General features: G+C 41.4%; 1 protein-coding gene across 11 annotated transcripts in view; it reads left to right on the top strand.

Annotated features, from left to right (window-relative positions):
• The first annotated feature begins 1,678 nt into the window (after positions 1-1,678).
• LOC115200117 (AP2-associated protein kinase 1) overlaps positions 1,679-14,056 on the top strand; it is a 65,515-nt gene continuing 53,137 nt past the window's right edge. For 4 of the 11 annotated variants that reach the window (XM_029762866.1, XM_029762870.1, XM_029762867.1 and 1 more), the window contains exon 1: positions 1,682-2,458. In XM_029762866.1, coding sequence (XP_029618726.1) covers positions 2,296-2,458 — 163 coding nt within the window. In that variant the 5' untranslated portion in view covers positions 1,682-2,295. Of the gene's footprint in view, positions 2,459-14,056 lie in introns of all 11 variants that reach the window. The other 7 variants (XM_029762872.1, XM_029762869.1, XM_029762871.1 and 4 more) reach the window with 5 other exon arrangements.

Raw genomic sequence — 14,056 nt, 5'->3', positions numbered from 1 at the left:
TCCAACTTGAAGGAGCTGGAGCAGTTTTGCCTTGAAGAATAGGCAAAAATCCCAGTGGCTAGATGTGCCAAGCTTATAGAGACATACCCCAAGAGACTTGCAGCTGTAATTACTGCAAAAGTTGGCTCTATTGACTTTGGTGGGGTGAATAGTTATGCACGCTCAAGTTCTGTTTTTTTGTCTTATTTCTTGTTTGTTTCACAATAAAAAATATTTTGCATCTTCAAAGTGGTAGGCATGTTGTGTAAATCAAATGATACAAACCCCCCAAAAATCTATTTTAATTCCAGGTTGTAAGGCAACAAAATAGGAAAAATGCCAAGGGGGTGAATACTTTCGCAAGCCACTGTACTTTATCTTTCATGTTTATAGCTATGGCCATCCAATGTGCTTTTAAATTCACAACTATTATTATATTCTCAAAACGCCACTAATTGCATGCTGTTCTAGGTACCTTAGGCAGAACATTTATCCTCTCAGGACAGAGACTCTGTAATGGTTGGGTAACAAAATCAGTGGGGCACGTCAACACAAAGTGATCCTCCAAATGAGATTTTACAAGTTCAAGGTACACATCAATTATCTTATCACTGAACCAATTTCCATTGCTTATTGCATCAAAATCCTCAGCTTGTTAAGACATTTTCCTCTGAGTTGGCTTAGGCATGTCTTTATGTTTAGAGGAATCACATTCCTTGCATTTGACAGTGCATAAGTGAATGATTTCTTTCAGACCAAAGAGGCAAAACTTTTGATTGATTGCTATTGTGTTGGTGACCAAGGTAGGTTTAAAAAAATCTTTGGAAGGTTATGCATAATTGGGGTGATATAAACCTATAGCAACATGATTTTAGGATACTGCCTAAAAAAGTGTATTTGTGTGGCCAAGCGATTGACCTGATGCATTTTATGGCATGTGGCTGTGGCTGGCAATGGGCTGATTTTAAATGTGTAAAGGAGCGCAGCCGGCTCATCACCATTAGGATTATCTAGGTTGTTTGCAGCAGGTTTTCCCAAAGGTCCAGCAAAAAATGATGTCAAACACAACCAAAACAAGCAGCAAGTGCATCCAACAAGTTTGTAGAGTTGCAAGCTTGACGTAATGATTGCGTTCTAGGAATATGGGACCACATACTAAACTTTTGACTACTTTAATACACATATAAGTGAATTTGTCCCAATACTTTTGGTCCCCTAGAATGGGGGACTATGTATAAAAAGTGCTGTAATTTCTAAACGGTTCACCCAATATGAGAAAAATACCCTAAAATTAAAGCTGCAGTCTGTACTTTAACTTGAATTATGGTCATTGTATCACTTCAAATCCAAAGTGCTGGAGTACAGAGCCAAAACAACAAAAATGTGTCACTGTCCCAATACTTTTGGAGCTCACTGTACATTCTACAGACCCTACTGGCTATTCTCGACAATACTTTTACTTGGCACCTATCTATTTCATATACAGGGATTTGCTTTAGGGGCATTTATTTGACCTTGGAACAAGTTTAAAACCCAAATGTAATGAAAATGTCATTATGTCACTTAAATACGAAAAAATATGAATCGTTGTTCATGTTTAGACAATTATTGTTCATATAACATGAATAAATACAGGCTATTGACACTTTTGTACTATTACGTGGGGGACTTTTATTTAGAAAACTTACCGAAATTCCGTGACCCGGAAGTACTTTTTTAGTGTCGCTGACGAGACGCTGATTGCACCAAGTTGTTGTCTACTACGGGAGCAAATCGGGCAATGAATTACTAGCTAGTAGCTAGAACGCCAAAGTAGCTAGATAGGCAACTAATTATCGAATATAAACCAGGGAGGAGATTCAGGAGTCAACACCAAGAAAGAGCTCTCGATAAACTGGTGAAATAAATGCCTTTACGCAGAAAAATGGGTGGAGATGTGTGTAAATAGAAGCTAGTAACTTAGAAGGCTGTCAACGCAATTTTCAAAGCCAGATAGGTTTTTGTTGTTGATATCATCAGCTAATTGGCTAGCAATAACATTAACTAGAAATGTATAAATCGCTTAACCGTGTAATCTCGTTGTGTGTTGATAGCTAGTTAACTATTTAACTAGCTTGCTATTATGACAGTCGAAACATTGGTAACTAGTTGCGCTTGGAAATCGAACGAGCAGGCTCTTCAAGAGGATAGCTTTAGTTAGCCTACGTTGGCTACGGTCATTTAATTATCCAAAGCTAATAGTAAACAACATCTACGCGTTATTGTGAATAGGTATTGATTGCAAACCAGTCGACACTTGGCCAACATCACCTGGACATGAAGAAGTTCTTCGATTCACGCCGGGAACTTGTGAGTTCCGGGCCTGGTTCTGGAGCGGGTGGAGGAGGCACTGGGTCCGGCAGCAGCGGTGGCAGTTTCATTGGACGGGTATTCACCATTGGACGGTATCAAGTGACCGTTGATGAAACTGTTGCTGAAGGTGAGGTAACGTTAGAGTATTTGATCTGCTATTTCATTAATTACATCCAGGCAAGCTAATGTGTCACTAAATTGCCCTAACTATCGCTAGTGACAATAATGCTCTTGCTTTGGGTTGGAAACAAGCTTACCCTGACATGACCTCCATCCTATGGTCAGGCATACTGTTAAATTATGATAACTGAATTCTTGATAACCCCAAGAATATATCTACGACAATTTATTTCACCATTTGCAAACAAAAACAGCTAGGCTAGCTAGATACCATAGGATGGAGGCCATTTCAGGGTAAGCTTGTTTCCAACCCAAAGCATTGGGAGGGCATGGTCTACAACTGTATCAGCTGTGAGCTCCTCAGACAGCTGTACTGTCACTGCTGGTGTCAGGATTCATTTGGAATGTGACGTCCAGACTGATAGGAATAATGGAAATCTAAAAACTGGTCAGCCTGCATCCTGAAAGAGATGGGATCTAGGGTGTGGGTGCGGGTGTGTGGAACATGGAATTGGAATCTCACCTCGTCATGAATTACGAACATTATAGGCTAACTTTTCTAACCCCCGTTGCTCTTAAGGGCTAGGTGGGACGTTTGCGTCCCACCCTAGTCAGCAGCCAGTGGAATCCCGTGGCGCGATATTCAAATACCTTAGAAATGCTATTACTGCAATTTCTCAAACATATGACTATTTTACACCATTTTAAAGACAAGACTCTCGTTAATCTAACCACACTGTCCGATTTCGAAAAGGCTTTACAACGAAAGCAAAACATTAGATTATGTCAGCAGAGTACCCAGCCAGAAATAATCAGACACCCATTTTTCAACCTAGCATATAATGTCACAAAAACCAAATATTCTGAGTAGATAGCCCGGCCATCACAGGCTAGCTATTTTGACACCCACCAAGTTTGGTACTCACCAAACTCAGATTTACTATAAGAAAAATTGGATTACCTTTGCTGTTCTTCGTCAGAATGCACTCCCAGGACTTCTACTTCAATAACAAATATTGGTTTGGTTCCAAATAATCCATAGTTATATCCAAATAGCGGCGTTTTGTTCGTGCGTTCAAGACACTATCCAAAGGGTAAAGAAGGGTGACGCGCGTTTCGTGACACAAAAATTCAAAATATTCCATTACCGTACTTCGAAGCATGTCAAACGCTGTTTAAAATCAATTTTTATGCGATTTTTCTCGTAAAAAAGCGATAATATTCCGACCGGGAGTCGTTGTTTTCGTTCAAAGACTGAAAATGTAAACATGGAGTCGTCTCGTGCACGCGCACACCAGTCTCATTGTTCTCAGATCGACCACTATCCAAATGCGCTACTATTTTTCAGCCAGGGCCTGCAAAGTCATCATTCAACGTTCTGGCGCCTTCTGAGAGCCTATGGGAGCGTTAGAAAATGTCACGTTACAGCAGAGATCCTCTGTTTTGGATAGAGATGATCAAGAAGGCCAAGAAATGGTCAGAGAGGGCGCTTCCTGTTTGGAATCTGCTCAGGTTTTGGCCTGCCAAATTAGTTCTGTTATACTCAGACACCATTCAAACAGTTTTAGAAACTTTAGGGTGTTTTCTATCCAAATCAAACAATTATATGCATATTCTAGTTACTGGGCAGGAGTAGTAACCAGATTAAATCGGGTACGTTTTTTATCCGGCCGTGCAAATACTGCCCCCTATCCCCAACAGGTTAATGTTAGCACCTGCTCCACACCATACATTATCTTTCAGATTAGATTGGGAGTGTTCTGGTGGCTAGCTGCTTGTTTCTGGTCACTGACTGAAATGGGTGTGTGCATTTGTCAGTGTTGGTTGGAACATTGAGGGGATTCGATTAGTGCCCCGGGTGAACCAGGTTAGCGTTGATTGCATTCGTTTTGGAATCGGGCTTCCTCCCGGGAGTGAGCCAGGTGCCCCGTTTTGGCTGACAGCGAAGTCCTCGCAAAACAAAAATGGCACAGGTTAAGCACGTGGAGTAATGACTAGGATTCTGTGTTTTCACATGCAGATGTGATTGCTTTTGATAAAAATGCCTCATTTGCCTTCCCAATCAAACATATACAGTATATTCCCCTATATTTGAAGGTGTCATAAGTATTTGGACAAATTCACTTATAGTGTATTACATTTATTTCAAAGTTAAGTATTTGGTCCCATATTCCTAGCACGGAATGACTACCTCAAGCTTGTGACTCTACGAACTTGTTGGATGCATTTGCAGTTTGTTTAGGTTATTCCGGATTATGTTGTCCCAAATAGAAATGAATGATAAATAATGTATTGTCATTTTGGAATCACTTTAATTAAGTTAGAATATGTTTCTGAACACTTCTACATTCATGTGGATGATACCATAATTATGGATAATCATGAATAAACTGTGAATAATGATGTGTGAGAAAGTTAGAGGAATAAATATCATCTAACTTTCTCACTCATACTTTTTCACGATTCATGATTCAATCAAGCACATGAATGTAGCAGTGCTCAGAAAAATATTCTATTCTTATTTGCAATAAAAGTGACTCAAATGACACAATACATTATTTACCATTTATTTCTATTGGGCACAACATAATCCGAAACAACCAAAACACTGTCGCGCTGCTTGCTTAGCGAGTACCACTTCCTCCTGATTCGGCCATACCTGGCTGGAACTCGGGACCTCTGCCATGGTAGCATGTGACTGCCCTCCTGAAGCGTCTTACCAGTCCACACCACGCGAAAAGCTAGCCATTCTCGTGCGCAAGTGGGGACACTTCAGGCTGAGGACTACCTTCAACCCCTAAAACTTAGTCAACAGCGACCCCAGCATTGATCTGAGCACAACTGTAGATCTGAGTCACTTGGCACCACTGTAAAGGACATCACGCTGCTTGCTTAGAGAGTCCTACTTCCTCTTTGCTTCAAATCCCCAAGACGCGTCTCCGAACGATGGGTGACCAAGCCTTCTGCTCCCTTGCCCCCTGACCATCTGAGAGCCGTTCCATCACTCATAACTTTTAAAACGGTCCATAAAACCCACTTCTACATGCTCTATTTCATAGTCCTAGTCTAAAATGTATTTAGCACCTAGCGCACTATTGCTATTTTACCTGCCGTGGCGGCAGGTAACCTAGTGGTTAGAGCGTTGGGCCAGTAACCAGGAGGTTGCTGGATCGAATCCCCAAGCTGACAAGGTGAAAATCTGTTCTGCCCCTGAGCAAGGCAGGTAACCCACTGTTCCCCGGGCGCCGTCGACGTGGATGTCGATTAAGGCAACCCCCGCACCTCTCTGAGAGGTTAAATGTGGAAGGCACATTTCAGTTGAATACATTGTTGGACAACTGACTAGGTATCCCCCTTTCCCCTAAATGTATGTTGTTTTTATTGTATCTAATTACTTTTTCCTCAGTAGAGCTCTTTGTCAGGAAAAGCACCATACAAATTACATTTATTAATTATTATTTCTATTGGGCATAACATAATCCAAAACACAACCAAAAAATTCTGTAAATGCATCCAACAATTTTGTAGAGTCACAAGATTGATGTAGTCATTGCGTGCTAGGAATATGGGACCAATACACCAAATACTAAACTTTTGTCTAAATTTAATACACTAAGGGATTTTGTCCAAATACTGATTACACCTTCAAATTGGGGGACTAGATGCATAAAGTGCATTCATTTTTAAACGGTCAAACAGACGTGTGAAAATACCCTAAAATAAAAGGTGACATTCTGTACTGTCACCTCCATATAAAAAATGTATCTTAAATATAAAATGCTGGAGTATAGAGACAAATTCAAAGTTTTAGCTGTCCAAATAAATACGTAGGGGAGTGTATTTTATGAAAAAAGATGTATGTTTCTGAACGATGCATCATGCTGCTTTATTGACACATGACCCAGTGGCGCATATTACTGTTCAATTTGCGAAGGGCACTCCTCCCTCACCGCTTTTGCTCATTCAAGTCACGGGCCATAGCCCAGTGCACCGCGGTTCAGCTTAATCAAACTCTATCACTAACACACCTTACCTTTTTGAGCTTTGTATGTTCTCTTTTGTCACATGACGTTGATGAGCATCTTGCATTGTCTTTGTCATTCCTACAGTTCAACACAAAACACACAGATCCTGCCTCCTCAAAAGCCAACTACTGGTAACTGTATAAGTATCTCTGACATCCCTGGACTCATTGTTTTTACTGGGTCTTTTTTAATACATTTGGTAGCTTTGTGAATTTGATGAGTGGACTTACTGTAATATGCCAAATATAGGACTAGCCTAGATCATAATATTAATGGGGTCTGTTGCACTGTCAAGATGCATGCTAACATCAGCTCTTTTGTAAAACTACTCAGTCTTGCCTAATTTGATGGATTGGCCTTATTGTTTGTCAAGATTACAGTCTCGAGCCTTCTTGGGTGTGACGCTACAAGCTTGGCACACCTGTTTTTGGGGAGTTTCTCCCATTCTTCTCTGCAGATCCTCTCAAGCTCTCTGAGCTCACAGCTGTTTTCAGGTCTCAAGAGATGTTTGATCGGGTTCAATTCCGGGCTCTGGCTGGGCCACTCAAGGACATTCAGTGACTTATCCTGAAGCCACTCCTTGCGTTGTCTTGGCTGTGTGATAAGGGTCGTTGTCCTGTTGGAAGGTGAACCTTCGCCCCAGTCTGAGGTCATAAGCGCTCTGGAGCAGGTTTTCATCAAGGATCTCTCTGTACTTTGCTCTGTTCATCTTTCCCACGATCCTGACTAGTCTCCCCACAGTATGATGCTGCCACCACCATGCTTCACCGTAGGGATGGTGCAAGGTTTCCTCCAGACGTGACACTTGGCATTCAGGCCAAAGAGTTCCATCTTGGTTTCATCAGACCAGAGAATCTTGTTTCTTATGGTCTGAGTCCTTTAGGTGCCATTTGGCAAACTCCAAGCTCAAATCAAAGTTTATTTGTCACGAGAAGCCTCAGGCCTACCACTGTTGTGTCGTCTGCAAACTTAATGATGGTGTTGGAGTCGTGCCTGGCCATGAAGTCGTGGGTGAACACGGAGTACAGGAGGGGACTGAGCACGCACCCCTGTGGAGCTCCAATGTTGAGGAAAAGCGTGGCATATGTGTTGCTACCTACCCTCACCACCTGGGGGCGGCCCGTCAGGAAGTCCAGGATCCAGTTGCAGAGGGAGGTATTTAGTCCCAGGATCCTTAGCTTAGTGATGAAGTAGGCTGTCATGTGCCTTTTACTGTGGAGTGGCTTCCGCCTGGCCACTCTACCATTAAGGCCTGATTGGTGGAGTGCTGCAGAGATGGTTGTCCTTCTGGAAAGTTCTCCCGTCTCCACAGAGGAACTCTAGAGCTCTGTCAGAGTGACCATCGGTTCTTGATCACCTCCCTGACCAAGGCCCTTTTCCCCTGATTGCTCAGTTTGGCCAGGCGACCAGCACTAGGAAGAGTCTTGGTGGTTCCAAACTTCTTCCATTTAGGAATGATGGAGTCCACTGTGTTCTTGGGGACCTTCAATGCTGCAGACATTTTTTGGTGCCCTTCCCCAGATCTGTGCCTCGACATAATCCTGTCTCAGTGCTCTATGGACAATTCCTTCGATCTCATGGCTTGGTTTTTGCTCTGACGTGAACTGTCAACTGTGGGACCTTATATAGACAGGTGTGTGCCTTTCCAAATAATGTCCAATCAATTGAATTTACCACAGGTGGACTCCAATCACGTTGTAGAAATATTTCAAGGATGATCAATGGAAATGGAATTTCGAGTCTCATAGCAAAGGGTTTCAATACTTATGTAAATAAGCTATTTCTGTTTTTTATTTGTAATACATTTGCTAACATTTCTAAAAACCTATTTTCGCTTTGACATTATTGGGTTTTGTATGTAGATTGATGAGGCGGGAAAAAACTATTTAATACATTTTAGAATAAGGCTGTAACTTGAAAAAGTGAAAGGGTCTGAATACTTTCTGAATGCGCTGTATACATTACATTCACCACTGGCTTGTATCTTATTGATTGACGCTATTGGCTCAGTGTGCTGCTGTCTACATTGCAGGGTTGAGTAATTAACTGAAATGTTGGTCATTTTTTAAACAACTAATTGACCGAGGTCGGTTCAGTTATTTGAATTCCAATTATTTTTTTCTTCTTCTGTGAGCTCAAATCAAACACACAAAAGAGCACAATTGGTTAGGAGACTGCAAAACGGCAGCCATTCTCTCCGGCACCATTCTTAACAAAGCTCAATGTGCACACTCCAATGCTTTTACTCTTGCTATGTAAAAGAGACAAAGGGATACGGCATCGAGAGGGATAGAGAGCAGTTGCTTCATGGGGTATCTCTACCTGAAAATGATGATCTAAATGATTGAAAGTTGATATTCAGCAGTCATAAAAGCATGTTTTATTTACTTTGAAGAACTAATAGTGATTTTGTCCGACAGCATAGGCAGCTCTATAGAGATGAGTTGACTTGGAATTAAATAATAAAGTAATCAAATGAAACAAATGTAATGTACATAACTGAAACAGGTGATCAGCAGTAATGGGCAGTCACTAGGCGTACCATCATCAGACTGTTATGAATTGTTTTATCCTGTTACAGCATAATACTCTAACCGAACCCACCTCAAAAAGCACTAATAGCTCAGCACTACTACATTGTTTACTCTTCCAGACTATTACATCATTAGGCAATTTTGCTCTCCACACCATAGCCCCAGAGCTATGCTCTAGACCAGAGGTATCCAACTCTTAGGCCTGGAGCCTGCTGGTTTTCTGTTCTACCTGATAATTAATTGCGCTCGCCTGGTGTCTCAGGTCTAAATCAGTCCCTGATTTTAGAGGGAAACAATTAAAAAAATGCACTGGAACTGGCTTCGAGGTCCAGAGTTGAGTTTGAGGGCTCTAGACAGTATTGTCCCGTCAATGGGCTATCTACACCCTCACTGTGTTGTCTAGTCTGCTGAGCCAGATGTTTGTCCCGCACGCTCGTGTTCTGCTTTAGGGACAATGCTATGCTGATCCACAAACCGTGGTCAAATTGAATATGCTATTTTGTCAGCTGAGATGGCCTGCTGCTGAATAATGGATGGACAGAGTATGATTTATTCATCACTGGTATAGATGGGCACCATCTGTCGGTCCGCACCATGCCTGGTTAAATGCCTGGATCATAGGGTTAGAGTACTTAAAGTATGATAAATAAAAACACACTATTAAATGATCTCTATGGCCTGGATATCCTCACATTCAGTCCTCTGCAGGCTTAGGACTACTCCTCTATGAAAGTGAGTGTGCTGTTCAGAGGGGACAGTGACACATGGGGGTTGTTGGATGGTACAGTCAATTCACAGTGAAACAGCTCAGTATAACATTAAATTGATAACTTTCTGTATATTCTCAAACCATGCATGAACAGGCTGCTTTCTGTATGCTGATGTGGTTTACCGGTCTGGGTTCAGTGGTGGAACCAGCTGAGCTGACTTCCTTAAACCATTAGAAATGCTCTCTATTAGAAATTGCGCATTTTGAGAAATTACAGTTGGAATGTTTTTCGGGGGACCATATTTTCTGGCTATAGATTTGCTCTCCAGTCAGGTTGTTTGTTCAGATGGTTTTGAGGTATTGCTTGGTCACATTTGCAGGAATTTCAAAAGCAGCTTTACCCCTGTTCACTCAGCAAACCCAAAACCAGAAAGCATTTAGCTGCAACTAGGCATGTTAACCGTTAATTTGACTGGTCATGCTTATCGGTCTATAGGGTAATTTGACTGGTCATGCTTATCGGTCTATAGGGTCATTTGACTGGTCATGCTTATCGGTCTATAGGGTCATTTGACTGGTCATGCTTATCGGTCTATAGGGTCATTTGACAGGTCATGCTTATTGGTCTATAGGGTCATTTGTGGAATTTAAATTGGGGTGTGTGTCTTTCCGTTAGTTTTCATGCGTTCTATTCATCACACATACACAGCATACAGATTGTAGTTTGAGGAGCAGAATAGTCTACCACCTGTCAGACAACTCAATAGTAGCTCCTCAAAAGCCTGTAGGCTACTGGAGTGAAACCTGCTTTTGTAAGCCCAGTCATTGTGGAACAAATACCAATTCTAAATGCAATCGCTTGTTAAACTTCGTTGGCCACGATTAAAATAAGCTATTTTTATTTCTCAATCTCAACTCGTAATTAAAGCGCACCTCCCATTCGGGTGTATAGGCCATAGCCTGCCTACCGTTGACTACCAGCGAGTCACCCACCACTTTGTGAGCTTCAAGCAGTATAATTGTTTGAAACCTGAATGCTTTACTTTACTTCAAATAATGAAACATGCCTTGCTTCAAAGTAGCCTTGTGAAAATCTGTCCATAGAAACATAGAGACAATTATTTTATAAGGACTTCCTTATGCCATTAATCAGCATTTAGCTTCTGTTCTATTGGTTTTCATATCAACTTTCTTTCGTTGTCCAAAAGCCAAAGGCACAATCTTAGTCATATTAGCAACCCATCATAGTTGTTGCTATTAGATTCCCCCTCTTTCTAAATTTCTAACAGAGATTTTAATATTTGTCACAACTACTCACATTAGGTGAGCTGTTTAGAACGGTGTTTTCCATGAATTGCATTTTGGCAAATGTTTTAAAATGTTTTATTAGCAGCTTCTTTACAGGATTTGCATGTTCAATAATAAGCTATAGCCTTCTGAACTTTAAGACGATAGTCTTGCTCTTGGTGCACATTTCCATTAAGCTCTCAATAAAAAATGTCCGGTCCTTGTATGCATGCGTAGTATCAGAGAGGAAGAAGCAAAGCGAGAGGTTTCACTCTCTTCAAAATCTGTCCCAAAAAAATCCCAAGGTGTTTCTTTGGGCCTAAGCTTCCCTTTTCCCGCACTATATTCAAATGTCAGTATGCGTCCTACAAATGGTGGAATAGGCAAAGTATAATAACACAACTGATGGCAGTAGCTAACTAGCCAGAAAACCTCTATAGCTAGCAAGCAATGCTAAAGGGATTGCAAACAGATTAGCATAACTTTAGCAAAAAATAAATAAATAAGTGGATTTGTGGGAGTGCTGATGATGTCGCACACTGTATGCACTTTCGGTAGCTTGATTTGCGTCCAGACTGAGGATAAATCCGCACACATTGCATCCCTGACCACCTCCTGAAGTGGTAAGCCAGATCTGTACACAATCTGACCACAAACGTTTGTTTGTCTAGACGTGTCTTTTCAATGCAATCTTCGTATTCTGATAGCAGAAGTCGCATGCACACTACCGGTCGAAAGTTTTCGAACACATACTCATTCAAGGGTTTTTCTGTATTTTTACTATTTTCTACGTTGTAGAATAATAGTCAAGACATCAACACTGTGAAAAAACACATGGAATCATGTAGTAACCAAAAAAGTGTTAAACAAATAAAAGAATAATTGTATATATTTGAGATTCTTCAAATAGCCACCCTTTGCCTTGATGACAGCTTTGCACACTCTTGGCATTATCTCAACCAGCTTCATGAGATAGTCACCTGGAATGCATTTCAATTAACATGTGTGCCTTCTTAACTTTTAACTTGTGCAATTTCTTTCCTTATTAATGCATTTGAGCCAATCAGTTGTGTTGTGACAAGGTAGGGGGGTATACAGAACATAGCCCTATTTGGTAAAATATCAATTCCATATTATGGCAAGAACGGCTCAAATAAACAAATGGAAACGATAGTCCATCATTACTTGAAGACATGAAGGTCAGTCAAAACTGAACATTTCAAGAACTTTGAACGTTTCTTCAAGTGCAGTCGCAAAAACTATCAAGAGCTTTCATGAAACTGGCTCTCATGAGGACTGCCACAGGAATGGAAGACCCAGAGTTACTTCTGCTGCAGAGGATAAGTGCATTAGAGTTACCAGCATCAGAAATTGCAGTCCAAATAAATGCTTCACAGAGTTCAAGTAACAGACACATCTAAACATCAACTGTTCAGAGGAGACTGCGTGGATCAGGCCTTCATGGTCGAATTTCTGCAAAGAAACCACTGCTAAAGGACACCAATAATAAGAGACTTGCTTGGGCCAAGAAATACATTAGACCGGTGGAAATTTGTCCTTTGGTCTGGAGTCCAAATTGGAGATTTTTGGTTCCAACCGCGGTATCTTTGTGAGATGCAGTGTGGGTGAACAGATGATCTCCCCATGTGTATTTCCCACCGTGAAGCATGGAGGAGGTGGTGTTATGGTGTGGGGGTGCTTGCTGGTGACACTGTCTGATTTATTTAGAGGCACACTTAACCAGCATGGCTACCACAGCATTCTGCAGCAACACGCCATCCCTTCTGATTTGTGCTTAGTGGGACTATCATTTGTTTTTCAACAGGACAATGACGCAACACTGCCAGGCTGTGTAAGGGCTATTTTACCAAGAAGGAGAGTGATGGAGTGCTGCGTCAGATAACCTGGCCTCCACAATCGGCCGACCTCAACCCAATTGAGTTGGTTTGGGATGAGTTGAACTGCAGAGTGAAGGAAAAGCAGCCAACAAGTGCTCAGCATATGTGGGAACTCCTTTCAAGACTGTTGGAATAGCATTCCAGGTGAAGCTGGTTGAGAGAATGCCAAGAGTGCACAAAGCTTTCATAAAGGCAAAGGGTGGCTATTTGAAGAATATCGAATATAAAATATATAAAAAAATAATATTTGGTTACTACATGATTCCATATGGGTTATTTCATAGTTTTGATGTCTTCACTATTATTCTACAATGTAGAAAATAGTAAAAAATTAAGAAAAACCCTTGAATGACTAGGTGTCCTAAAACTTTTGACCGGTAGTGTAAGTGTCAAATGTAGACACAACCATATATGACTGGCATTGTCATGGAGGAAGCCTGCCTGCTGCTGCACCATCACACACACACAATGCAGCCACTGGGGCATGCTAGGAAAATGCAAGGATCAAATTTAAACTGACTGCCTTTCATTTTTCTATTTACCGATGAGTATCAGCTGGTGCAAGCTGGTTTAATGTTAATGCCTACTGGAGGCAAGACTTTGCCTGTAGAATTGTCTGCTCAATGCAGGATGCAGGGTAATGCATACTCCTCAGTGAGCGTGTTTGTAAACAGTGTAGTAGTTTTTTCATTTATAGTAGGCTACGTGCTGTTACACAAGCTCCATTGCAGTGATGACGACCCTTTGTTTACTGAACTGTATTCAAAAAGTGTTCATTTGTATGTATTTGGTTGAGTGGACAACAACATATTATACTGACTGTCATCTGTGTTGGGGGGGTATTTTGTAGCTCTTGTTGTTGACCTGTCTAGTCCAGTAAATCAGTGTGCCGGTGCATGTAATTTTAAGAAGGTTGCTAATCCCTCTAAATTCACGCAAGCACCCGAGATTAGACGGTGCGAACTAGCAGGTGCTTGGCAGGGCAAACCCAACATCAGCTGTGGCAGGACCACACACACACACACACACACACTCTGTAGTGTGTACATGTTTGTGTGCTTGCCCTCGCAGTATATTCTGATGATCAATTTGATTCAGGCACTAAACAAGCTATGCTGGATATACTATTTTGCATACATTTGCATAAATGTG

The sequence above is a fragment of the Salmo trutta genome, chromosome 9 (assembly GCF_901001165.1).
Source record: "Salmo trutta chromosome 9, fSalTru1.1, whole genome shotgun sequence".
NCBI lineage: Eukaryota > Metazoa > Chordata > Actinopteri > Salmoniformes > Salmonidae > Salmo > Salmo trutta.
Note: the sequence above shows the minus strand (reverse complement) of the source record. Positions and strands in the feature narration are given on the sequence as shown.